Source organism: Akebia trifoliata, chromosome 8 (assembly GCF_017979445.1).
Source record: "Akebia trifoliata isolate Shusen 1 chromosome 8, ASM1797944v1, whole genome shotgun sequence".
NCBI lineage: Eukaryota > Viridiplantae > Streptophyta > Magnoliopsida > Ranunculales > Lardizabalaceae > Akebia > Akebia trifoliata.
Genome location: NC_141382.1, coordinates 40,533,317 through 40,559,007, shown reverse-complemented (window position 1 = coordinate 40,559,007; position 25,691 = coordinate 40,533,317). Strand labels below are relative to the sequence as shown.

The 25,691-nt window shown below is 35.6% G+C and overlaps 1 protein-coding gene and 2 non-coding genes across 3 annotated transcripts; 2 read left to right on the top strand and 1 right to left on the bottom strand.

Moving 5' to 3' along the window:
* Positions 1–268: 268 nt before the first annotated feature.
* Positions 269–358, top strand: LOC147396824 (small nucleolar RNA snoR117). The gene has a single exon (XR_015181260.1). It is a non-coding gene; the product is annotated as a small nucleolar RNA snoR117 (small nucleolar RNA).
* A 69-nt stretch (positions 359–427) lies between these two features.
* On the top strand, positions 428–516 carry LOC147396823 (small nucleolar RNA snoR116). The gene has a single exon (XR_015181257.1). It is a non-coding gene; the product is annotated as a small nucleolar RNA snoR116 (small nucleolar RNA).
* Positions 517–2,135: 1,619 nt separating this feature from the next.
* On the bottom strand, positions 2,136–17,643 carry EDA3 (DnaJ/Hsp40 cysteine-rich domain superfamily protein). The gene is made up of 5 exons (XM_086452028.1): positions 17,479–17,643; positions 15,576–15,676; positions 5,124–5,289; positions 3,215–3,307; positions 2,136–2,488 (listed from the first exon to the last, which is right to left on the bottom strand). The coding sequence occupies exons 1-5, from the start codon at positions 17,558–17,560 to the stop codon at positions 2,358–2,360; spliced, it is 573 nt and encodes a 190-aa protein (XP_086308154.1). The 5' UTR covers positions 17,561–17,643; the 3' UTR covers positions 2,136–2,357.
* Positions 17,644–25,691: the final 8,048 nt, after the last annotated feature.

Sequence of the window (25,691 nt, the reverse complement as noted above, 5' to 3'; positions counted from 1 at the left end):
GAAGAATGAAATTAGGGTTTTCTTTGTGGGAGCATACCATCCTCTATATAAACCCTTCTAAAGCAATGCATTTCTCGCTCACTCTCTCTTCTAAGACTCAACAAACCCTAATGTACACTTTCTTTCTCCCCCAAATTCTTGTCTTTCAATCTTGAATCTCTGTAGTTTGAGTTCGATTTCTTGTTGTTTCAGTTCTGTATCATTTTTTTTTTTTGCTTGGCTTTGATCTCTTCTAAGTCGATTTAGATCTGCAGAAACAAATAAATATGGGCTGTGATGTTAGAAATTGTTCGTACCATCTGAGATCTCTTTCAGAGACTCTATGATGTGTTTCATAATCCCAGCTCTCTGATGCCCTAATTTATTTTTTATTTTTTTAAAATCTTAGTTTCCATTAGTGTATTTCTTTTTTAAAAAAGAAAATCAGAGGCAGTGATGATGTTTGATATTATACCATCAAACTATGAAAGCTTTGCTAAGCTTGTTGATGTTAAACTAATAATTATTTCTGAGCCTTTCTTTCAGAATTTTTTTTTTTTTTAGATTTTTAAATTTTAAATCAAAGTTTGAATTTGTGGTTTTAGTTGAGAGAAATAGAGATAAAAGGCAACAAATTAGAGTCTCTGATGCGCTTCGAATCGATAGCGTTTTCGGTGCTGTACGTTGCCGATAGAAACATGGAGCTGAGATTCTGGCATTAGCCGCTAAACAATTGCGCTTATTGCATTCAGATGCTTCGACATGTTATCTGATATTTTACCCTAATTCTTATATGTATTTTTTTTTTATAAAAAAAATATTTATTTAATTGCCTATTGGATCTCTCTCGTATGTTTTTTTTTTTTGAACTTTAGAATAAGAAAATGTTTTTTGTTGAGCAGGTCAGATCTCTTGTTCAAGCGATAAACGAATCAATTTTTATAATTTTTGATATTTTATCTTTTATTTTTTAATTATAATTATATTTGCGTGACTTTAAAAAAAATAAGGACAAACTAGTCGCACACCACCCATTACTAAAATATTACTCCGTGCACTCCATTTGGCTGATTACAACGCACCAAGAAAAATGGTTTGAAATAAATTTTCTTTTTTGAAAAATAATTCCCTTCGTCATCTGGCTACTTTTTTGAAAAATAATTCCCTTCGACATGTGACTATGTCCACAGATTCATATTAATTTTTAAATAAAGATTAGAAAGTCAATACCTTGAGTTAAAAGTCAAAGAGAACACAAGCAAGAAAACGTAAATCACGAAGCATGAGCAAAGGTTTAGCTCTATTATAACATTCATTCAAACATTTACTTATTATCTTTATTTTTAGTTGGGGTGTAATAAGTAAAAGTTGAGTGATGAATAACATCTCTCTAAATTTATCAGGCAAATTTTCTTAAATAGTGTCAATTTTCAACAGCAAACAACAATATTACATAAGTTGACAGCATTACAAAATAAGTAGTAATTAATTCTACAAGATAAGGTCTAATTAATTCTCTTTCACACTAAATATTTTAATTCGACTTGACAAACTTTGATATCCTATACCCAACCATTTATGCATGTTCTTTATTTTTAATTGGGGTGTAAGTAAAAGTTGGGGTGCCAATAGCAGTTAAAAATTTTATTATGTATAACAATTACCATAATATAATGGTATGGTAAACCACCGAGGGGGTGGCTGAATGGTTGTAACTTGGACCAAGGAATCTACTCTTTCTATGATTTCAAGTTCAAATACCACTGTCCATAAAAAAAAACCTTGGTGGCCACGCACTGTTCCACGTAGTGGGGTAGTCTGGTGTGTGCAAGTTGGCCCGGATATCTTTTTTTATCAAAATAAAAATAAAAAAAATTTGTATGGTAATATCAGAGCGCCTTTTTCTATTACCTAATAAATCACTTAATTCTAGTTGATTATCTTACCGTGAATTTCATAACTTTTCATGATCTCTTCCCTGAGTTAAACTTTATCTTTTTTCTTTGGTGAATGGTGATCCGAATCTCCCGACTCCATTGTAGTCTGATTCTTGGATTTTAGGAGTATATGAAAATTATTTGTAGAAAGCCTAGTTTGAGTACAATGTAATGTACAGTCCCAATATGAAACACTACAAAATCAATGGAGTTCTTGGATAGCGTAAACAAAAGAAAGCCAATAATATAACATCATTGATAGAAAGTCAAAATTTGACATGCTTAATGACAGCTTTGGTGAGAGAAATGTTGAAAGTATAGAACGAAAAACAAGGAATAAGACATCTTATTTAGGACATTGGACTAAAGATAAGAGTCAAATACCAGATGAGGATTCATACTGCCAATCCCAAATATACAGACCTGAAATGAGATATCTGCTCAAGAATTTGGCAAAAGCCGGCCATTGTACATCTTATTGAGCAATTTCTGTGCATCAGGTCTCCGCAGAAGACCCTTGTTATTGGGTAATCCAGTCCCTAGACAAACCGGGCAAACAAGTTTCCCTCTACCTACACCACAAAAGAAATCAAACATCTCTTAATATAACCCTAAAATTTTGATTCATTCAACCATACTTTTTTTGCATGAAGAACACATCAATATGAAGGCACGTGTTCAAGGCACCTAGCAATTTAAGAAAAAGTTTTTTTTTTTCTCGTATATGGGTCAGAAGTATCGGAATGAGCTAATTTTCCCTCTACCTACACCACAAAAGAAATCAAACATCTCTTAATATAACCCTAAAATTTTGATTCATGCAACCATACTTTTTTTGCATGAAGAACACATCAATACGAAGGCACGTGTTCAAGGCACCTAGCAATTTAAGAAAAAGTTTTTTTTTTTGTCGTATATGGGTCAGATGTATCGGAATGAGCTAATTTTTTTTTTTTTGGTGAGATCATCTTGTGAAAAATCAGCTCATTTTGAAACTTCTAACCTCATCAAAAGTAGTTTAAAAAAAAAAAAAAAACAAATGATACATGATTCAACTTGTTTTGACGGGGTCAGAAGTTTTAAGAAGATCATCCCATATAAGGCAAAAAAACATTAGTATATGGTGTGGGCGCCGTTACTAAAAACTGGGGTGCCTTTAACATGGCCCCAATATAAATGGTTGTTAACCAAAATTGTGTTATATGGCTAAACCCTTTGCTCATTCTGATTAACAATTTTTTTATTTTTTTTTGTAAACTTGAACATTATAACAGGGTTTTCTTCGCAAAAGGGCATACCATAACAATTTGGGCACTCAGTGAACTCATACACATCTTTTGCTCGTTTTCGATTGAGAGCTTTCCATTTTCCAGTACCACCACACATGTCACCTGAATCAACAGAAAATGATTATCTTATGGACCAGAGTAAACAATTGGAAGTATTTTCGGAGTTACATTATTGTTCAGAAGGTACCATTTTCTGTTGTGTTTGAATGAGCTTTATTTCCATATAGTTGGATGATCAAATCTTTCCAAAGAAATCTTTGTACTTACAAATTTTAGTAATAATCTATAAAATAAGAGTAACCTTTTTTACTTCAAATTCTATAGATGTAGCCTCGAGCATATTCCACTTACATTGATCAGACCAATAGCCTCAAATTAAGGCTCTGACTTCGTGTAAACTAAAAATAGAACATATTCTCACAAAATCATAATCATCATCAAAGCCTTACCCTAAACACAACTTTGCCTACATCGGAGCGATATCAAGTATCGGCAACATGCTTAAGGTACTAAAATACACTAGGAGTTGACAAAAAAAAACTTACAATATCAAGGTACTTCCCAAGGATTTGAAAGACTTCAATTTCTAGATTTGACCCTCTAATTCCAGAACACCTATCAAATGAATTTCAAAATGGGTTTCTCCATGCCAATAGCAAACAAAGACAAAGCAACAATATGACTTGAAGGCATGAGCATAACCAATTAAGATCCTGATGCATAAATACAACAGCTTTGTGATTATATTATTTTGGCAATTGAACAAAAAAATCAGATTGATCACCACTTTTACAAGGCTATTTAGAAAAAAAAATGTTTACAAGAAAGAAGATGATGGGTGGAAACAAAAGAATATATCCATGGGATTAAAAAAAAAGTCACATCGCACATCCTGACATCAAAGTGTATCTAAACCATAGATGTTTTTTCACTCGAATCTTGATGAAAAGCAACTATGGTTCCTATACATTTTCACATGAGGATGTGCGATGTGAGGTACAATCTTGAGGTCACTTCAGCATCATTCAAAAATATAAACAAATGATTCAGATGAATGAAGAAATCCAATTATATAGAGCCCACAATGATGGTACACTTGCAACAGAGCTTCCTTCATCACTACTAACGTAATAAGTTGATGTGTGAAATGGTGTTGTAAGGGAAGTTTAGTACTTCCATGCATCTGCTCAAATGTATTTTTACAATAGCTACATCATTTAAGACACATGTGACACCGATGCGCCACTTTTTTTTAATAGATAACCTGGACTTGAAACCACTACCTCAAAGTTGCATTGCAATTTGTCAATCAACTGAGCTATGGGTCTAAGCTCTTCTTGCAGCACTTTTAAGCTGAACCAGATTAATCTCTCATATCTTGTCCCATTGTAATTGTCACCAAAAGTGCTCAACGACATTGCCTAAAGTATAGAAGTTTCCATGGACACAAACTAGTCTATAAAAAAACGCACCAAGGTATTATGGCAAAATTCTCTTAAATTATTAGAAGCATCATATGAAGCCCCCTTTCCCTATTAATTGAACCCTGTACATATTATTTTGGTACATGGAGTTCATCACAAAATCTTTCTAGAAGCTTCTAGGTGCAAATTGCAATTATTCCTCTTGTCATATCCTTGGATATTTACAAATTTCTGTAGGTTTTTTTTTTAGAAGGTAAAAAAAATAAAAACCTACAGAAATTCGTTAGGTTTGCATCTTCATGTTCGTACATCTAGATGTAGTGCAAAATAATTGAGTAAAATGTTGGTTAGGGAACACCGAAATGAAAGGTTCCTAGTTGGGTGTAACTAACATAGTTTAGGTTTTACACATTTAAATTGCAAAAAAGCACAATAAATAGTGTCAACGTTGCAAGAAAAAGAGAATAACAAGAGAAAGCATAAGGTATACTTACAGATTATGGCACCACTACCCCCACAATTTCGACATGCAGGCTTTTCTAGTCCTTCCAAAGCAATTGCCTTGGATACAGAAATTGAAGTGCCAGAAGTGCTTATCAAAGCTAGAGTTGAACATAAACATGTAAGACACCAACGCCTTGAGGTTGATACTCGAGCTCCCTGTAGTTAAAGAAGGTAACATTTACGTTGACGCTATGCTTTATCAAAAGAATGAATACATCACAATGTCATTAGACTTTCAAAGAAAGCACATAGCTGGTTGTCTTTGCAAAAGGAAAAAAAATCAAAATAACAAAAGAAATATGATGATAATGACTGGAAAAAACTTTGATCCATATCATATGGGAATATTGATATTTTCCTGATTTTTAATCCAAACTAATTATTATTTTATTAAAGGATGGGGAGAGAATGAGAAATAGAAAATAGAAAATTGAATTGAATTTTTTAAAATACAACCACCTGCCACCACCAACACATGCACATAAGGAGCACATTTTTTTATACGAGTAATGTATCAGCCTTTTCCAAAATCTCAATTAATTTGTCGCATGCTTTATTTTACACTTTTTAGCAAGCGATACGGAGTTTTGAGGCAGCCCTGTTTGACAACTTTTAAAAAACTTGATAAAGCAACCCAAGCTAGCAAAATCCTTCATCTCCAGTCTGCAACGTTTTTTTTATGCGATAGAATTCCCCACCCCCTTTGGCAATGGGACTAATCCCTGCCGATACACACCGCTACCAGAAACATGCATACTGGGTAAAGTCACAGGTGGGGAGACTCAACCTCACGACCCAAAGGAGTACACCCAGGTCGTAGAACCATTGGTACACCACTTGGGTGTAATCTCCACTCTGCACCATAGAATACGGGTCATGCAAAACAACTAGCATCTTAGGCCAATCCATATAAACCCATTAACGCCTTATGTGAGAGATTCTCATACAAGAGCTCTTCTCTAAACCCTCTCCTTGATAATGTTGGACTAAAATAACACACCAAAGAACAAAACAAAAGCACAACAAACAAGGATGCTAAAAGCAAGAGGGTAGAAGTAAATCAAAGGGCAACAAAAGGTATGAGCAATGTTAACGTTGTTTAAATGCAGGGTTCTATCATCAAAAGCCCACATAGTGATTTTGGTGAGAATATTAAATCCAATAATGCAACATGTGGCAATTGCAAATTTTTGAGGATGCTACTACCTGTCGTTCCTTAGCTTGTCCTCGGATAACTCAATCATTAGATCTTGAGGATGCCTTTAATTGTGTAACCGTGATCGTGATCAACATAGTAAAAGTGGGCAGTCCAATGAATGTGCATAAAAAAGAATAACAGTGCACCTAAAAGGGCCTAGCATGTAAAGAGAGTAAAACCTCTTCAAATAAAAGCTCTTGACCTATCATGAGGTTGGATAGGGGCTTAAGTCCAATGGGCATCCAAGCCCACTGGATCTCAAGTTCACAAGAGGCCCAATTCTTTAGTCCCCAACAAAACGGACTCTAGTTCTAAGGGGATGGTGCTTCAAGGGTATCTTTGCATCTTGGAAAATTAGAGATTTGGCATTGATCATTGTAGCTTGTAGAGGAAGGTTATTTTGGCTAAATATGGGAAATCTTCTTTTGGACGTGAGAGGGGCTGCGGAAATTTCTTTTGGATGAAAGGTATGGAAAGGTATCTCTAAAGTTCTTTTTGAATTCTAAGAAAGAGTATTCTTTCGGATAAGTACAGGGTTGTAGCCCTCCCTTGAATAGAAATTTCTAATATTGGTTAGGCTTTCCACTGCACAACATCTCTTAAGATGAAGGGTAATAACTGATCCATGTTGATCTCTCTCCCATAACATTGCATGGCCAAGAACTCTACCTTCTCCATGGGGCGCAGTGGGGGGATGTTCTCACCTTGACGAGCGACCATGGCCATGAGCGACGAGCGGCCAACTCCGGCGACTCTAGTTAAGTCCTCTCTCTCTCTCTCACATCTCAGCTTTAAGACAAAAACCCTTGTTTTCTCCCCTTAATCCATCATCTTCATCCGCAGCCCTTAAACCCTTGAGGTTTTTCTCTAAAACCCTACCCAAGACAGAAACCCTTGATTTTGTTCCCCAAATCCTCCTTAAAGATAGGAAACCCCTTGACTTGCTCTCCAAAACCCTTTATTTTGCTTTCCAAAAGCCTTTCTCAACTTAATATGATATCTTCAACCTCAATCCAAAACAATAGTGTCCTCTCTCCAACTATTTCCAACTGATGTCATAGGCTCAAGGGATTCTAGGACCACTTATGGGATCACTTCTAAGCCTTTTCAAGGTCCCTACCCAGATTCCACATCTACCAAACCTATTGCAATTATTGCAAAGTAAACATGGAAGGTCCTACACCTATGGGACCCATGGAGGCACACAACATCTCTCATGTGGGTAACTCTAAGCCTAACCACAAGAGAGGAGACAAAACAGGCTCTGATTGCAACCCCATTAACAACAATTTTTTAAGCAAAAAGGTTCCAGATCCCAAAGAGGGGACCAATGCTGCTAGGAAAACCCCTAGAGGGGACACTCACAGGCCTTGGACCAAGTTGTTCAACTCCAGTGCTTCAACTAAAAGCTTAACCAAAATGCAATTCTTTGAGCCTACTAAGGAGGGCAAGGAGGTGATCATTGATTGTCCTTAAGATGCCCTAGAAGAAGGCATTTCCAAGTGGGAGAACTGCCTTGTGGGGCATTTCTTCAATGCCAAGCTCCCCTACCACCTAGTGAAGTACGCTGTTAGCTCGATTTGGAAAGTGAAAGGGGACCTGGAGATTTTCTCAGATGACAATAGGCTATATTTTTTCAAGTTTGAGGAAGAAGAAGATCTGCTGGGAGTAATTGAGGGAGGTCCTTGGTTTGTGAGAAGGAAACTAATGGTAGTTAAACGATGGGATCCTCTAGTGGAATCAGAAAAAAAGGGAAACTGCTGCTGTCCTGATTTGGATAAAACTTTTCAATCTTCTCAAGCACTTCTGGACCCCCAGGGGCTTAGGATATGTTGCGAGTGGAGTGGGCAAGCCTTTTTACATGGATAATGCTACGGATGAAGGCAATAGATTGTCCTTTGCTAGGGTGTGTGGAGGTCAAGGCTAACTTTTAGCTGGCCAGAATTCTCAAAGTTAGGATCCACAAGGATATGAGAGTAGATATGAGGGTGGGGTATGATTGGTACCCCTCCAGGTGCTGCACATGCGCAACGTTCGGATACTCGAACAACAAATGCCCTCTCCTAGGGACAACCAAGAGGGCTGATGGTGAGGGAGCTGCTGCTACTGTGGATCATCCTTTGGGCAACGCTGTTGTTCAGGCCTCTGGTTTAGCCGAGAAAGTGACTGTTAGGAACCAAAAGAGGCACTCTATGCCTAACCCAGGCATCTCTATCTCAGAGGTTAATACCCACACTGCACAGTCAGCCCCAGCGGGTGGTTTCTAACCTAATGAGGAGGAAAATGAGGATGAAGTCATGAAGTGGATGACTGGTGTAGAGAAAGGGGAATGCTCCATTCCACCAGCCCCTAGTGTTAATGTTTTAGATGCCAAGGAATCCCCCAACCCTACTCTTTCCAAGGCCTCCCTTGCAGGGGGCTCAGTAGGAGGTGGAGGGAGCTCAGGCCCTCCCAGGAAAAGCAAGAAGAAGAACAAGAATAGCCCTAATGCCAACAGATTTCAGGCTCTAGGTGACGCCAATTCTGGAGGCGAGATAGATAGTGCCCCACCTCCTGAACAGTCTGGAAGCTATGGGGCCAAGGGGAATCCAACCACTCCACTTCGAAGATCTCCACCAACAAATCATCCCCTTGCCACAAGGCAGATGCCATCTTTGTTGGATAGGAGAGGACTACAGGTGAAGCTAACAGCAACGCCTTTGTTAGAGATAGTTCAGGGAGTACTTGTGGGGGAAGGGGGGATACCTTACCTAGTTCCCAATGATCCTAGCATCTTGGAATGTAAGGGGTCTCAATGACCCTGCAAAACATAATGAGGTTAGGAACCTCATTAGGGAAAACGAGTTGGTCATCATTGGCTTATTGAAAACAAAGTCAACAACCATAATGCTGAGAGGATTATGAGGAGGATCTGCCCCTCTTGGTGTAGGATCGACAACTATGATAAAGCGTTAAATGGTAGGATTTGGATTTGTTGGGAACCAACCATTGTCAATATTCTTCTAGTGAGCAAGTCTGATCAGAGGATCCATGTCCTTGTCAACTCTTTGGACAGTAAGGACTTCTTCTTGTCTGTTATCTATGGAGATAATAAAAATATTGAGAGTAGAAGACCTTGGGAGGAAATCCGTGCTACTTCTCAAGTTATGCGAATGCCATGGATTCTGATGGGTGACTTCAACTGTATTCTAAACCAATCAGAGAAGGTGGGAGGGAGGTTGATTAACTTGCAGCTTCGACTGAGTTTGTTGAATGCCTCAATAATAGTTGCATCATGGACATCAAATATTTTGGAGCTAAGTTTACTTGGAACAACAAGCAAGAATGTGGGAGGGTTTGGTCTAAGCTTGATAGGATTTTGGTCAATACAGATTGGGTGGATCAACTGAATGAGTCTGATGGTATGTTTCTCCCTAATGGCCTCTCTGACCATAGCCCTCGCCTTGTGAATACTTCCAAGCTGATGGTTGGGGGGCGAGAAGCCATTTAGGTAACTACTGGATTGAAGATAGAGATTTCTTCAAAGTAGTCAAAGAAGCTTGGGATACGAGAGTCCTGGGGAATCATCTTTACAGGTTCACTATCAAGCTTAAAACAGTCAAAGATCATTTGAAAGCTTGGAGAAAGGTTAAACGTGAAGGTAGACACAAGGATTAGAGAGATGCCCGGAGCAGGTTATCTGTAGTACAAGTTACTTTGCAAGCCAACCCACTTATGGTCATTTTTGTCCAAGAAGAGAGAACTTTCGAAAGCCTATGCACATGTTCTTAGGGTCAACGAATCTGAGTTGCAGCAAAAATCTAGAGTTAACTAGTTAAAGCTTGGTGACCGCAATAGCGCCTTCTTCCATTAGTTTGTTAAAGCCAGGAGAGCCAGGAATTGAATCTTTACAATTGTTAGCAGGGATGGCAATCTTATCACTGAGGAAGATGAGCTTGAAGTGGAAGTTGTCAACCACTTTAAATCATTCATGGGAGCTACCAATTCGATTAGCAACCATGCTCTTAGGGAGAACCTAGCTTGCCCAAATCATCTCCATCAAGTTGATTGAGACTTTCTGGCAGCCAAGGTTTAAGATAGAGATTCATAGGGCCCTCTTCAGCATGGATCACTTCAAGGCTCCTGGCCCCGATGGATTTAATGCTTGCTTTTACCAAAAAACTTGGGACATCATTAAACTCGACCTACTTAAGGCAATCAAGAGTTTCTTCAAGAGTGGAAAGATACTTAAGGAGACTAATGCGACTTCCATATCCTTAATTCCTAAAACTGATTCACCTAGAGTGCTTTCCGATTATAAACCTATTTCTTGTTGTAATATCTTGTATAAAATTATTTCTAAAGTGCTAACCAATAGGATCAGTCAGGTGACTCACAAGCTTGTAGGGCTGAACCAATTTGCTTTCATCGAAGGCTGGAACATTACAGATAACATCTTTCTAGCTCACGAGCTTATCCGTAATTACCACAGGCAGAAGACAAAGGCTAGAGGAGCAGTCAAAGTAGATCTGAATAAGGCTTATGATACTGTTGACTGGGAAGCTGCGAAAACCACTCTTAAAGCCTTTCACTTCCCTGTTCTTTTTATTGACTAGGTGATGAAATGTATCTCAAGTGTATCCTACACTATCTTTTTCAATAGCTCTTTCACAGGATAATTTGAAGGTAAAAGAGGCTTGAGGCAAGGGGACCCCTTATCTCCTTATCTATTTGTGCTAGTTATGGAGATTTTAAACCCCTTGTTCTAGAAGAGGGTCAAAGATAAACAGTTCAAGTACCATCCTAGATGCAAGAAGCTTGAGATCATCCACCTCTGTTTTGCTGATGATCTCCTCATCTTCTTTAAGGGCAACATGAAGAATGCCGAGGCTATCCATTCCACTCTTGTGGAATTCAGTGGCATCACTGGTTTTGAGGTCAATATCGACAAGAGTGCCTTGTTCTTAGCAGGAGACCATAGAAGTTTGGCAACTGACGTAGCAAGAGTTCTTAAGGTCAGGAAAGGGTCCCTCCCAGTTAGATACCTGGGGCTCCCTTTGTTCTCTTCTAGATTGACCCTTAGAGATTGCCAGCTTTTGAATGAGAAGCTTGTCCGTGAAAGTTAAATCTTGGAAAGGTAGATACCTCTCTTATGCAGGTAGGTTGGAGGCTTGTTAGATCTGTCCTTCTCAGCATCAAAGTTTATTGGTGCAATTACTTCATCCTCCCTGCCAAGGTCGTCAAAGAAATGGAAAAAATATGTGCTAGGTTCATTTGGTTTGGGCCAGATAGTCAGAGAGGTAGTAGTGTTGTGGGTTGGAGTGATGTTTGCAAACCTTTAACCAAAGGTGGGCTTGGTATTGTTAGTATTGCTACTTGGAACAAGGCAGCCATTTCTCGATATACTTGGATGATTAGTTCGAATCAGGATTCCGTTTGACTTAGATGGACCAAGAACCATCTTCTTAAAGGTAGGAACTTCTAGACTTTGAAAGTTCCCAATGAGGCCTCTTGGAACTGGAGGAAGATTCTCAAGGCTAGGGAGCTTGCCTTAAACAATATCTCACATCTTATAGGTAATGACAGATCTACTCAGCTTTGGGATGATGCTTGGCACCCCCTCGGCATTCTGAATTCATATTTCAGAGAGGAGCTTGCATTCGACTCTAGAGTTGGGCCAAGGGCTAAAGTCTCATCTATTATCCGAAATGGGCAATGGTGCATCCCAGCTAGTAAAGAAAGTCACCTCTTCAAGATATCTCAATTGGTTGATCAAGTTCCTATCCACATTGGTGAATTGGACAGGTTGATTTGGAAAGGCAATGCAAATGGGAAATTCTCTATTAGTTCAGCAGTACAAGCTTCTTTGTTCCCTTCTGCCAGATCAAGTTAGGCTCACTTGGTTTGGAACAAGGCCAGTATTCCTAGACATAGTTTCATTACTTGGCTTGCCTTGAAAGTTAGGCTCAAGACCCTAAAAAAGCTTAAGGAGTTGGGGATAAGGGATGATGCTACTTGCAATCTATGTAGAGAACATGTAGAGGACACGAACCACCTACTCAGTCAATGCTCTTTTCTGAAGGATATCTGGGCTGGCATTATGCATAGATGCCTCTTGCAGAGGACCCCAGGTACTTGGGATGAAGAAGTAGCTTGGGTAGCCAACAATTTTAAAGGTTATTCAGTTATCCAAAGAATCATACAAGTTACTTTTTGTGCTTTCGTATACCAAGTTTGGAGAGAAAGGTGCAATCGACTCTACCAAAACAACTGCAAGAACCTAGGCCTGGTATTCAGCAATATTTGGGAAGATATCCGGATCAGATTCAAGGATATTATAGACTTCATTGAAGACTCGGACTACAACAAATCTTTTATGAATTCTTGGGGGTTCCAAGCTTCCTTCTCCCATTCTAGATGAGTCTATTGTTCTTGGACAAAACCGCCAATGGGTATGATCACCATTAACACTGATGGGGCTTTCTCTACTCTAAGAGGAGGCTATGGAGCCATCATTCGTGACTTTGAGGGTAATGTGATGGCTGCATTGGCGGGTTGCGATACTCCTAAATCTGTTTTACATCATGAGTTACAGGGTATCCTCAAGGGCATCTAGCTTGCTGCAGCCTCCAACACCTCGAGAATCACTATTCAATCTGATTCCTTAGTGGTGGTGAACATCCTCAACGACACTTGGAGCTGCCCTTGGCATGCTCACCACTTGATCCTCTTAATCAGGAGCCTTCTCCCAAATCCCAAGAGGCCTCCTTCACACATATTTTTAGAGAAGCTAACAAGGCTGCTGATATGCTAGCTTCGATGAACGATAATCTAAGCTGCATTTTTTTGGATTGTAATTTGCTCCCTAGTGCTCTTTTACTTATTCTTGTTCAGGATAAGAGGGGGATGAGTTATGTGAGGTTGTAGCTGGTTTGGGTCTGCCTTAACCCAAATAATCTTTCAAAAAAAAAAGAAATTTCTAATTATATTTTGTAACTCTCAAAGAAATTAAGACACATTGTTGATATCTTGACTCGGGTAGGGAATGAGATATAATGGAATTTGGGTTTAGGAAATTTTTTAATGATTGGGGATCCAATTTATTGTTAGCTCATTGGTTTGTCATTTAGCATTCCCATATTTTCCAAAAAGGAAGATTGAAGATCTTGGAGTTGCTCTTGGGACTAATGTTTTCTAATTAAGTGCTATCATTCCCTGAGTCGCAGTCAATCCACCCTGTTGAATTTCTTGTGACATCTGTTTGGGGTGCAAAAGTTCCATCAAAAGTGTCTTCTTTTAGGTGGGTGCCCTTAGATATAAATCATGGTTAGTTCGTTATTTTGTTTTTCTACTATGAAGGTCATTCAACCTTCTTAGTTTTCTTTTCATTCAATAAAATTGAATCATCTATTAAAAAAATAGTAGAAGTGTGCAAGAGATAATATATTTTAACAATGTTGCACAACATCCCTCTTATACCAAAGTTGTCAGTGGACCAACCTATAAAAAACTCACCAGTCCAGATCCAGAATGGGAAACCCCCACCCAAATAAAAGAAAAACTTGCTCCAAAGGGAAGAATTGAATTCCCAATGCAATAACAAGTGATAAACAGTCACCTCCAACTCTGGACATATAAGTCGTATATTTAGGAAAAACCTTTTTCTATTGGAGAGGTAATCCCTCATTAAAATTTTGTCTAAGATGCAGTCCAAGTGAAGAAAGCTATTTTAGAGAGCACCAAACCAAGTCATATTTTGTTGGAAGGAAAACCATGATCCAAGCCACCCACTAGAGTATCATAAAAAGCGGCGACTGAAAAAGTCTATGAGATCACTTACCCAGGATTCTTTTTTTGTTTTTTTTCAAAATAAATAAATGGATTTGTTTCCCATTATAGATCTATTTGGTTAAATCAACTGACCAATTACTTCATAGATCACTATTTTTCTCTGACAAATAACAACCACTGATTCCCAGAATATTTGAGGTAGACCACTATGAGATGAAAGTCTTTTCTGTATAATTCTAAATGTCAAGTATGATTCCATATCTTATTGGTGAAGTTGGATACTTGAATTCAATAGACGTCTCTTGCCTAGGCAGTTAAAATGGACATACTAAGCTTCAAGATGGAAAGGAGACTTCTCAACTCATATTCACATCAACTTCTGTTTAGAAGGTTGGACTTCTTTGTCGATGAAGATGTGTACAAATCCAAACACTAAAGAGTGACCATACCATGAATCCTTCCAAGTTCTTGTGCAACCACCCACTCTATATCCAGCCTTTTTGCTAAATTATTCAAAAGAGGAAAGGATGCTTCTCAAGCACTCACTTCATAGTTAAAAGTAAAAATAAATTACACTGACCCAACTGAATTCCTTCTACTTGGAATAAAATATCAACCTCCACCGCCCTTTAGGGTTGGCTTTGTATCTGTAGACAACATTTTCCCAAAGTAGTTGCATACCCATCCCCAAACCCCCTTATGCCAAAACCATGGTTCAAAGTTTCACACCATTTCAAATGCTTCGGTGGAATTTTCTGGTTTCGGGCAAGACCAGAATGAGACATTGAATGTTTTGGATTGTCTTAGAATGTTGCAGTTAAAACCATTTAAGTTTTCTTCTGACTGAAACATTGCATCCAAATGGGATTTTAAACCTTGGCCTAAACCACCATCAGAAACTGGCTTACAAACTGTTTTCTAATCCATAAGTGAGATTTAGACTCCTCACCCCTCACCTTGCAAAACAAGATTACAACATGAGCAGTTAAGTTTGCTATCACCAGATGCCTTGTTACTGCATTTACACTTAAAACAATAAAATAAAAAATGAAGTGTTAGGCATGGGCATGGCATCCATGATTAACTAAACAGGTACACAATATTACCCATTAATCTGTTCTTTATCACTACCATAGTTCCATGTCAGACAGCTTAAATTAGAGAACTACGCTTGTAACGATTCTGGAAGGAACATGTTACCTTAGACTTCCTAGATGCTTTAATTATTTTTTGATATAAGTATCTTACTCTAGCTACAATCTACGGCATTTAGACTATTTGTAACCTAGAAGATCTCTTGGTAAGACCCATCAAATGATAGGACCCATTCCACATGTAAGAGGGTTGGAGAAGGACCACTTCTTCCCATCCTCCAGTTCCATGCAATAAATCCACATATATAAATATAAATCCTAGGCCTAGAGATTGCAAGTGTGGACATAGTAAATAAGTAATAGAAAGTTAAACACACAACCGTTATCTTTAATGGTTCTGATGAATGGTCAGGTCCATCTGTTGTGCAGCTCTCGTCTTCCAAACTGGATCTGACATGAAATCCTATTGACTTTGATTTAACTGCCATTTAACAACACAAATAGTTACTAAAAAACCATTAGGTCTTAGAATAACAATTGCCTTGTCATAGTGCACCAAAGTTGATATAATGAAACAAGTAAAATGCAAAATGCATCATAGGAGATTCCCTTTTTTTTTTTTTTAATCACTAAATGGCTATAATAATCAATATATAGTAGTCATAAAAAGTATTAAAAAGAGTTTGGCTATAGGCCTTTGTGCATCTATTTTTAATCAGATATACTGAAGATATGTCTCAAGATAGAATTAAAGGTAAAATAGGTACTCCCAAAGCCAATCCCAACATTGGGGATAAGGCACAATGATGCAGGATGATGAGGGGAGATAAGAAAATGTGGGGTTTAGGGAATTTGATTTAGGATTGGGTAAGGATTAAAGATTTGAGATTAGGTTTATGATTTGGATTAGGATAGAGTAAACCCAAAAGTAAAATAATTTTTTTTTTCACAATTACGACAATTTCAGTAGGATAGATGGAAATGGTTAAAGAATGGTTAAAGGTTAAGAGAAAGGATAAACGATTCAACAATCAAGAATCAAAAAAATCAAGAACAAGGAACTAAAGGAAAATCAAGGAAATAAAAGAATAAAATAGAGAAAAATAAAGATTAGAAGAAGAAAGAGAAAGGGATAGAAAGATAGAACCTTTGAATCATATACTAAGAATGGTGGAGAACTCACTTCACTCCATCAAAGAAACACATTCTTTATTCATCAAAATCTTCATTAGTCATTAATAATAAAAAAAAAACCCTAATACAATCTATATAAAGAAGATAAATAAAAAATCCTACTAAACTAAAATACCAAATAAATAAACTTAATTTTCATAACTTTCTCTCTCCTAATTTTCAAACCCTAATAAACTTAAATAAAAGACAAAGTAAAATTACTAAGTTGCACCTAAATATTACACTAAGACCATGGGCCAATAAAACATGAAAATAAGCCCCCAAAACATAAAATTAAAACCCTAAAACAGAAAACTACATAAATAACTAATTTAAAATAGTCCAAAACGATAAATCTAGACTCAAATAAGTGAAAACCTAAATAATTACAAAATTTCCATCGGAACTCTTGACAGTTGACTTAATTTGCATTCCGCATTACACAAATGATGACGACAAAAATTGTCAGACAAATGATAAAATAATGCATTAGAATGTAGATATTGAATCCATCACTTATCAAATAGGGACCCATTCTCTAAACATGTCATTTCTTTACTACTCAACATTTGACCATAAAAGGTGAAGTTTTCCATTTAATTTGATTAGTAAATATTCATCACATGAAAACTTCATAATCATATAATTCACATCAATCACTCTGTTTCTATCTATGAATAATTAACCTAAAGTAATGAAATGGACTCTTTCGGATATTTTTAAAACACCAATCTTAACTATTATCTCATCCCCTCTACTAAAGTTGCTACTTAACAGTTACCAACCCTTAGTTTCTAAGGTATCCTTCCATACTTCTAGTTTTGAATTTAATTTCTCTCTCTCTCTCTCTTTCTTTCTGGATCGTTAGTTTAGTGCCGGATTTTAATAAATAAAAAATTAATTAATAATTAGCAACTTCAGTTGTGGTGCAAATTAAGAATTCGATTATAAGTGCTATAAGAAGACAGAAAATTTCCCCTCAATTCTCAAACAGAAATACTTTGCTTAACTTAGAGAAATTTACGGTAAATGTTTGTGTTTCTAATTATGAAATTTTTTGCAGTAAATGTTGGAGCATTATCTAATTGTGAAACAAAAAACAAAACTCACACTTCTTTGGGGCACCGTTGGAGCTAAGAGTGAGGTTGCCAGGAATGGAAGAAGTCGCAAGAGAAGAGAGATGCGAAGCCATTCTCTCTCTCTCTCTCTCTCTCTCTCTCGCTCTGTGTGTGTGTAACTGTGTGTGGGTGCGTGTGTGTAACACGTAAACAGATATTGTTATGTTTGGATTGAGAGAAGTGGATAGAAGAGAAGGGAAAAGAAGAGAAGAGAAGAGGAGAGAAACTCAATTTCTTTCATCAGGTTGGAATTGACTCGAGAGGACTTGCTATAATTTTGAAATTCTAAAATATCTTAAAAGAGATCTAGGATAGAATTGAAATTATAAAATATTTTAAAAGAATTTCTCTCTATTTCTCTCCTCTTCTCTTCACTTCTCTTCATCTTTGGAGAGAAAGAAAACTCATCTTTTTTCCTCTACCCTTCTCTCCCCACTTAAAATCCAAGCAAGAAAAATAGAGTGAAATTCATTTATTTTCTCTTCTCTCTCCATTTCTCTCAATCCAAAAATAGAGGATTATTTGGTTCGGATACTCTGTACGGGTCCCATTGAAGGAAGATGCATGTTAGGGGGAATTACTTGATTAATAACTATACAAAAATTAGGATTTATATAAGATTAAAATTTTATAATTAATTTAAAAATTATAAATAAATATTTTTATTTTATTAATTATATAAAACACATTTTTATCCCTCTATAAACATATTTGATGTTCTACGATGAGATTAGGAAGATCTAGAGGTTAGAAGTACAATCCACCAACTCCCAAAAAAAATTGCTTGAAACCATCCCATAAACACATTTTGTGGAGTGTAGTGTTAGATTGTGTTGCACAAATCCTACGATCGAGCACTAAACCAACTCAACCATTTGAAACAACAACCCACTTTCCCATCTTTCTCTCTCTCTCCAAAAAAAAATCTAGAATAAGAAATTTGAAAATATCAAGCCTCCACCATTTATTTTCTAGGTCATGTGAAATTTGATATAGTGCTTTTGATTTGTCTACTATCTGCACACCATATCATGTGATAGTCATAGAGTTTGATGTTCTTCCATCGTTGCATCACAATCATTATGCAAGTTTTAATTATAAGTTCTTTTAAAAATATTTTTTAGAAATGAAGTGTAATTTTGTAGGATAAGGTTAATGGGCTAATTAAGAGATATCCAAGGGAAGAAGATGAGATAATAATAATAATAATAATATATTATTGACTAGTGTTGACAATAAATATTTTTTATTGTATTCAACTTCATTTCTATATTGCAGGGTGACCATCAAAAGAGGGTAACTTCATTTCTTATTTAATTGATTTTTTTTTTTTTTTACTTCTAAAATATTTCTTATGTGGGACAGAATTTGGGCACTTAGAATATGTGGAGTTCTTGGGTTGTTACGCTTCTAACATATATTCTTTCCGAAATAAGAGGATGAGTTGAGTCCACTGCGCTTGAAAGTTGGTCCATATAGAATTCTCAAATTTGAGTAAAATATTTTGAATAAGCTTTTGGATCCATATTACTATCTAAACTGGTATTTTGAGAGCGGGAGGCACAAAATTGGAGTTCTAAATCAATCACATGGATTCCATTTAGAAGTGCAAGTAAAAAGATGGCAATTAGGTAGGTGTTTGGATAGGACTCCTTAGCTACTTCTGACTCTTGCGGGGAGTTAGAAGTCGTTTGGATGCGTTTGGATAAACAACTCCTTCAAAGAGTTACTCCGCACAAGAGCAAGAAATTACTCTTTGTGAAGAAGTCGAGAAAACCTATTTCTCAAAACTCATCTTGCGGGGAGTCAAAATTTAACGGTTCGCTTTACCAAAATACCCTTAACTTTATTAATTTTCTATGAAAATATTCCTAATTCATTTGCCCTTAAATCAAATGGAAGAAACATTTATTAATATTAATTTTTTTTTAAATTTTAAGTATAATGGATTTAAACACATTATATTAATATTTAATATTTAAAATATTATATTATATTATATTAATATTTATAGTTAAAATGTCAAAAACAATATAGTTTGAAGGCATATTATGACACTAAAAGACAGTCAGTCAATTTTTTTTTAAAATTTTGAGTATAATAGATTTAAACACATTATATTAAATATTTAATATTTAAAATATTATATTATATTATATTAATATTTATAGTTAAAATGTCAAAAACAATATAATTTGAAGGCATATTATGACACTAAAAGACAGTCAGTTAATTTTTTTTTTTAAATTTCGAGTATAATAGATTTAAACACATTACATTAATATTTAATATTTAAAATATTATATTAATATTTAAAATATTATATTTAAAATATTATATTATATTATATTAATATTTATTATATTATATTATATTAATATTTATAGTTAAAATGTCAAAAACGGTATAGTTTGAAGGCATATTATTGACACTAAAAGATAAAAAACAGTAACTAGTATAATATAAGGGTATTCTGGTCTTTTTTTTAGAAGTCATGAGAAGTCAGTATGGTTCCCAAACAGACTTCCAGCACAAAAGTACTTCTGCCAGTACTTCACAGAGTTGATTGTCAAACGCCCTTTCTGCACAGAATTACTTTTCCAGCTCCTCCATAGAGTACTTCAGCTCCTGTTCTTTGGAAGAGTAGTTCTGCTCCTGGTATCCAAACAGGCTCAGGTGTTCAAGGTGAAGATCCCACCATTCCTCAAATCTTTTGTTGGGTATGATATACACATGGAAAATGCCGAAGTAACATTGAAATTGACATCATTTCAGACATTATTGACATGGATGTGTCTATAGAATCATATATGTTTTTCATTAAAATACGAGTTAGAAGCATCTATGGTTCTGTGCACACCAATGTCCCAAACAGTATCAATTTTAATGTTACTCCAACACGAGACACACACACACACTCTTTCTCTCTCTCTCTCTCTCCTCTCTCTCTCTCTCTATATATATAATATATATATATAGGGAGGCGTTCGGAGCCATCAGTTTTAACAGTCATTTTAACAAAAGAAGCTCTATCGTTGGATTTAAAGGCGTTGGACGGTCGAGATTGAATTAATCGGCATATACGTTTAACTTATAAATTTATACTATTTTTACAGTGCCATCCCTCATTTTTGGGATTATTAGTGCCACCTCCCTGGCACAATTACCACCTGAGAGTGAAAAAGAACAGAGAGTTCTCGTCTGAAACCTCTCTCTCTCTCTTTCTCCTGTCTTGAACAGAGGTGTCGTAACAAAAATCGAAACCTTCCATCTTCAACGAAAGAAAAGTATGCAACTCTTTCTCCTGTCTCACATTCTCCCTCCAACTGCAATGAGCTCTCGCATTCTCCCTCGCCCCTCTCTCTCTCTCTCAAAAATTCTTCGGTGCTTTATATGATTTGATTTCTATGTTTACTGAAAACCAAGAAAAACTAGTAAGATAAGTACTAATTCAAGAAGATAGACGATGCCGTCGATAGAGGGGAGAAAACAGAGTCAAAAATTCCTCTTGAAGATGAAGAATTGGCCTTAATAGACGATGAATAAAACCATTTGACACTAAAAAGATCAGAAGAAAATGAATAAGACGAACCAGCTAGTTTCCTACCACTTTCCATCTCTCTGTCCGTCTCTTTTGAATTCTTCAATCAAACCAATAAAGAAGACGAACCAACAATCTTTTACATGGATTTTATATGATCCAGTACTCCCTCTCCTATATTAATTGGGTCGTAATCATTCACATTAGTGACACGCGGCCTATGTTTAAGTAAATTTCTGACATTTTTAACCTATCTCGTCAAACCCGACAAGAAGATAATCGGATAAGGTCACCATTTTTTTTTAATTCCTCAGAAATCGAAAAAAGGAGGGAAGACAGAGGGACTGAATCTAAGTTGTTGTTATCCATCAGAGACACGTGCCAGTAAGATGTGGCAGTTGGCAGTCATTAAGTCTACTTGGGCGGAAATGATGGTCCATGTGTCGATAATCAGAGGAAATTTCCTAGAGAGAGAGAGAGGGATAGAGAGAGAATTGGATATAGTTACAGAGATATGATACGGGTAGCTTTAAATGATGGTTGTGTGCAGTCTTTTGTCTTAAATAAGTTTGATTTGATTTGATTGAGAGAAGTTTCTTTTACTCTTCACGTGATCTGTCTCTGTTTTTCGGCAAAGCTTATCGGTTTTTTTTATGTGTTTGGATCTGTAGTTGTTGAAGAAATAAATTGGTTTATAAGGTAGTTTTGTTTGTTGGTTTGATTGAAGAATTCAAAAGAGACAGAGAGAGATGGAAAGTGGTAGGAAACCGGTTGGTTCGTCTTCTTCATTCTTGGTTCGTCTTCTTCATTATCTTCTGATCTTTCTAGTGTTAAGTGGTTTTATTCATCGTCTATTAAGGCCAATTCTTCATCTTCAACAGGGATTTTCGACTCTGTTTTCTTCCCTCTATCGACGGTATCGTCTATCTTCTTGAATTAGTACTTATCTTACTAGTTTTACCTGGTTTTCAGTAAACATAGAAATCGAATCATATAAAACACTGAAGAATTTTTGAGAGAGAGAGAGGCGAGAGAGAATGTGAGAGCTCATTGCAGTTGGAGGGAGAATGTGAGACGAGAGAAAGAGTTGTATACCTTTCTTTCGTTGAAGATGGAAGGTTTCGATTTTTGTTACGACGCCTTTGTTCAAGACAGGAGAAAGAGAGAGAGAGGTTTCAGACGAGAACTCTCTGTTCTTTTTCACTCTCAGGTTGTAATTGTGCCAGGGAGGTGACACTAATAATCCCAAAAATGAGGGATGGCGCTATAAAAATAGCATAAACTTATAAGTTAAACGTATATGCCGATTAATTCCATCTCAACCGTCCAACACCTCTAAATCCAACGATAGAGTTTCTTTTGTTAAAACGACTGTTAAAACAGATGGCTCCGAACGCCTCCCATATATATATCATTTCTCTCATGTTAAGGGGTAAAAGAGAAAAAATAAAATTGAGATTAAAAGAATAAAAGAGAAAATATAGTAAAGTAGGGGAGTTAAATAATAAATGAAATAAAGTAGACTATAGCTTGATGCAAGGGGTGTTATTAAAAAAAATTGAGATAAAATGAATAAGAGATGAAACACAATAAAATAGATTAAATGGAAAAAAGATAAAATATAGTAAAGTTAGAGAAGTAGGTATCTTCTTTCAGGTTAAGAAGGTAAAAGTGAAAAAAATAGAGTTGAAGGCGTATTATTAAAAAAATGGAATTAAATGGGTAAGAGATGAAAAATAATGAAGTGGTAGAAGAGAAATATAGTCAAATTAGAGGAGGTGAGGAATAAAAGAAATAAAGTAGGTCCCATAACACTATAGTTTGATAAAAGGTTTAACCCACAAAATTATAAATGATGGGAGGTTTTTCCTATTTGAATTTGTCTCCCACAATATTGTAGTCGATTGGACAGTTGTGTCACACACAACTGTTCCAACTCAATTGTATTTTATTATATAGATATATTATCCAATGTGATTGTAAACTGTGGTTAGAAATTTCGAAATTGGATGATTTTTGGTGAGGATGATATCTCTATGGCAAGGAGATCATCCAAAACAAAAATCAGCCCATCTTCTAACCTTAATTTACAAGTTGAAGAATTGTAAACCGTCAATTATTCGTAAATCACTTTTGATCGTGTTGGCAGTTTCAAAATGGATTGATTTTTTGTGAGGATGATCTCCTCACTATAGATATCATCATCACTAAAATTCAGCCTATTCTGAAACTTCTAAGTCCGAACACTTGGGTAAAGTGTTGGATAAAATGTTTAGATATATTTATATATTAATGGGTAAATTCAAATTCACAAATTTGTTCGACTCCAAGCTGCATTTCTAATTTTTTTCTTCTTCTCATGTTTCTCAAACAAAGATCAATATGATGAAGCTTATATAAGAAATTGAGATTCTAGCTTCAAGTTCACATGTTTTCTTGATTACTGATTCAAATTAATGAGCATATTTTCATATTTTATCAAGTCACTTAGGGCATGTTTGATTGCACAACAAATAGTGTGCAAATCATTTGCTAAGGAAAATCCTGATTTTCCATTGTTTGAAGACAAAACAAACTAAAAAAAGGCGGGGAAAAAGATTTGCCTCGCACCTATGATTTTCCATCTCAAACAAGAAATCTCTCTCCACACACACACACACACACACACACAGACAAAGGAAATGATTTGCCACGGTAAATTAAACAAATTTAAAAAAAAAATACGGTTAACAAACAAAGTTCCAATTAAAAATAAAAAAAGAAACCTATTCAATGTAAATGTCTTCCAACCACGGCTACTTTTCTCTCTCTCTCTCTCTCACTCACTCACTCACTGTAGTTGTAATTTACACAGTTCTTTGTTGCGCAGGTAGCTGGTTGGTATAAGAGTCTGACTAGCCTTACTAAGTTAGTAAGGATTACACCCTTACTAAGGGTCCTTAGACTCACCTTGTGACATCTAAAAAACACAATATGATGTTTTAGGTTGTAGAGAACAAAATTCTATGAACTTTGAAAGAAAAAAAAAGTTATTTTTCACCGTTGAATTTTAATGTTAAATTTTGAAGTTAGGTGGAAGTTTGGTGGCCATTCATTTTTAAAACCTTGGATTAAGTTCAAAAGAAATTATTTTTTGATTTTTATTATTAGTTTTGGATTGAATTTTTCTTATGAAATTTAGACAGATGTGATGTTAGATTGCTAATGTGGTAATTCATTTGAGCAAAATGACCCTTAGAAACACTTTCCTTACTAACTTGGTAAGGTTTCAAGTCTTGTTAAGGATCATTTAGCTCAAATGTATTATCACATTGGCAATCCAACACCAGAATCTCTAGATTTCATAGGAAAATTCATATCCAATTTTTTTTTAAATATATATTTTGGGCTTCATCAAAGATTTTGAAAATGGATGGCTATGGAACTCTCAAATTTAAAATTTTTTTTCATGAGGTGGTCAAAGACTGGAAAAGGATTTGCTAGACAATATTTTTCTTGCAATCAAATGCGCCCTTAATTAACTTTCCAACACGTATGGAACATAAGCACGTGTGAATAATCTATGCCTACAACACGTGCATTTTATCTCTATCATAAGGATTAAGGACTATACTCCTCTTTATCCCCTACATAAAGAGGAGTTGGGGTTTTGTATTATTACGAATCTCGATGATAATTTAATTTTATTGTTATTCCTCCTCTCTTCCTTTGCAAGAATGCTTTTCTACTACCTTTTTCAAGAATACCCTTTCAACTTTACATGTTTCCTCTATTATCCCTTTGCCAATTTTATTGCATTTCCTCTTCTACCCCGTTAACCTTATCGGCACGGGCAAACTCTAATCACTTAATATAATATAAAAGTTTTTTATAATTCAAATATTGATTAAGGCATAAACCTTATCTCATTATAATAATATTAATAAGTGTCGCAATCAAAAGCACATCTATTACAAAAATAACTTTTGGAAGGGTCATTTTATAATTTAAAGTATTAGCTAAGGTAATTTTAAAAACAACATAAAAAGATGATACTTTTTTAAATTATTTGAAAACTAACCAATGTGTTTACATTAGTTTGGATGAGAAAGATCCTTATAATTTATTGGTAAGTTAAAATACAATAAGGAGGTTTTTTGAGATTCAAAATTTTGATATCTACAATCTTGTACTGTACACCTTCTCTAATTATAATTGTAAAATTAATAATGAAAGTATATTTTTGAAATTTCAAAATTGTGTTAACTAATCTTGTCACAACATGAGTGGTGAGTTTGTAGTTTTAAGGAAAAAGATATTGATAATTAAGTTTAAATATAATAAGGGGACATTTTTAAAATTAAAAAATTTTGAGTCAACAATCCTCTAATCTCCTTATCTCATTATAATAATAAAGATGTCCTATCCTTAGTGACCCAATAATTTTGTTAGGGCTGCCGCTCCTACTCTCAAAATATGAGAACCCGCTCCCAAATTGTTGAAAACTCGCTCTTCATGAAGATTCTCACTATATCCACAATATTAATTATATTTTATTTCTTCAATAATTATTAGTCATGTATGTCCTCAAAAACAAACATTGCAATGAAATATTAGTGAATGTTACAATTATAAGACAACAATAGTGTAAAATCTTTAGTGAATATTTAGCGTATGTCCTCAAC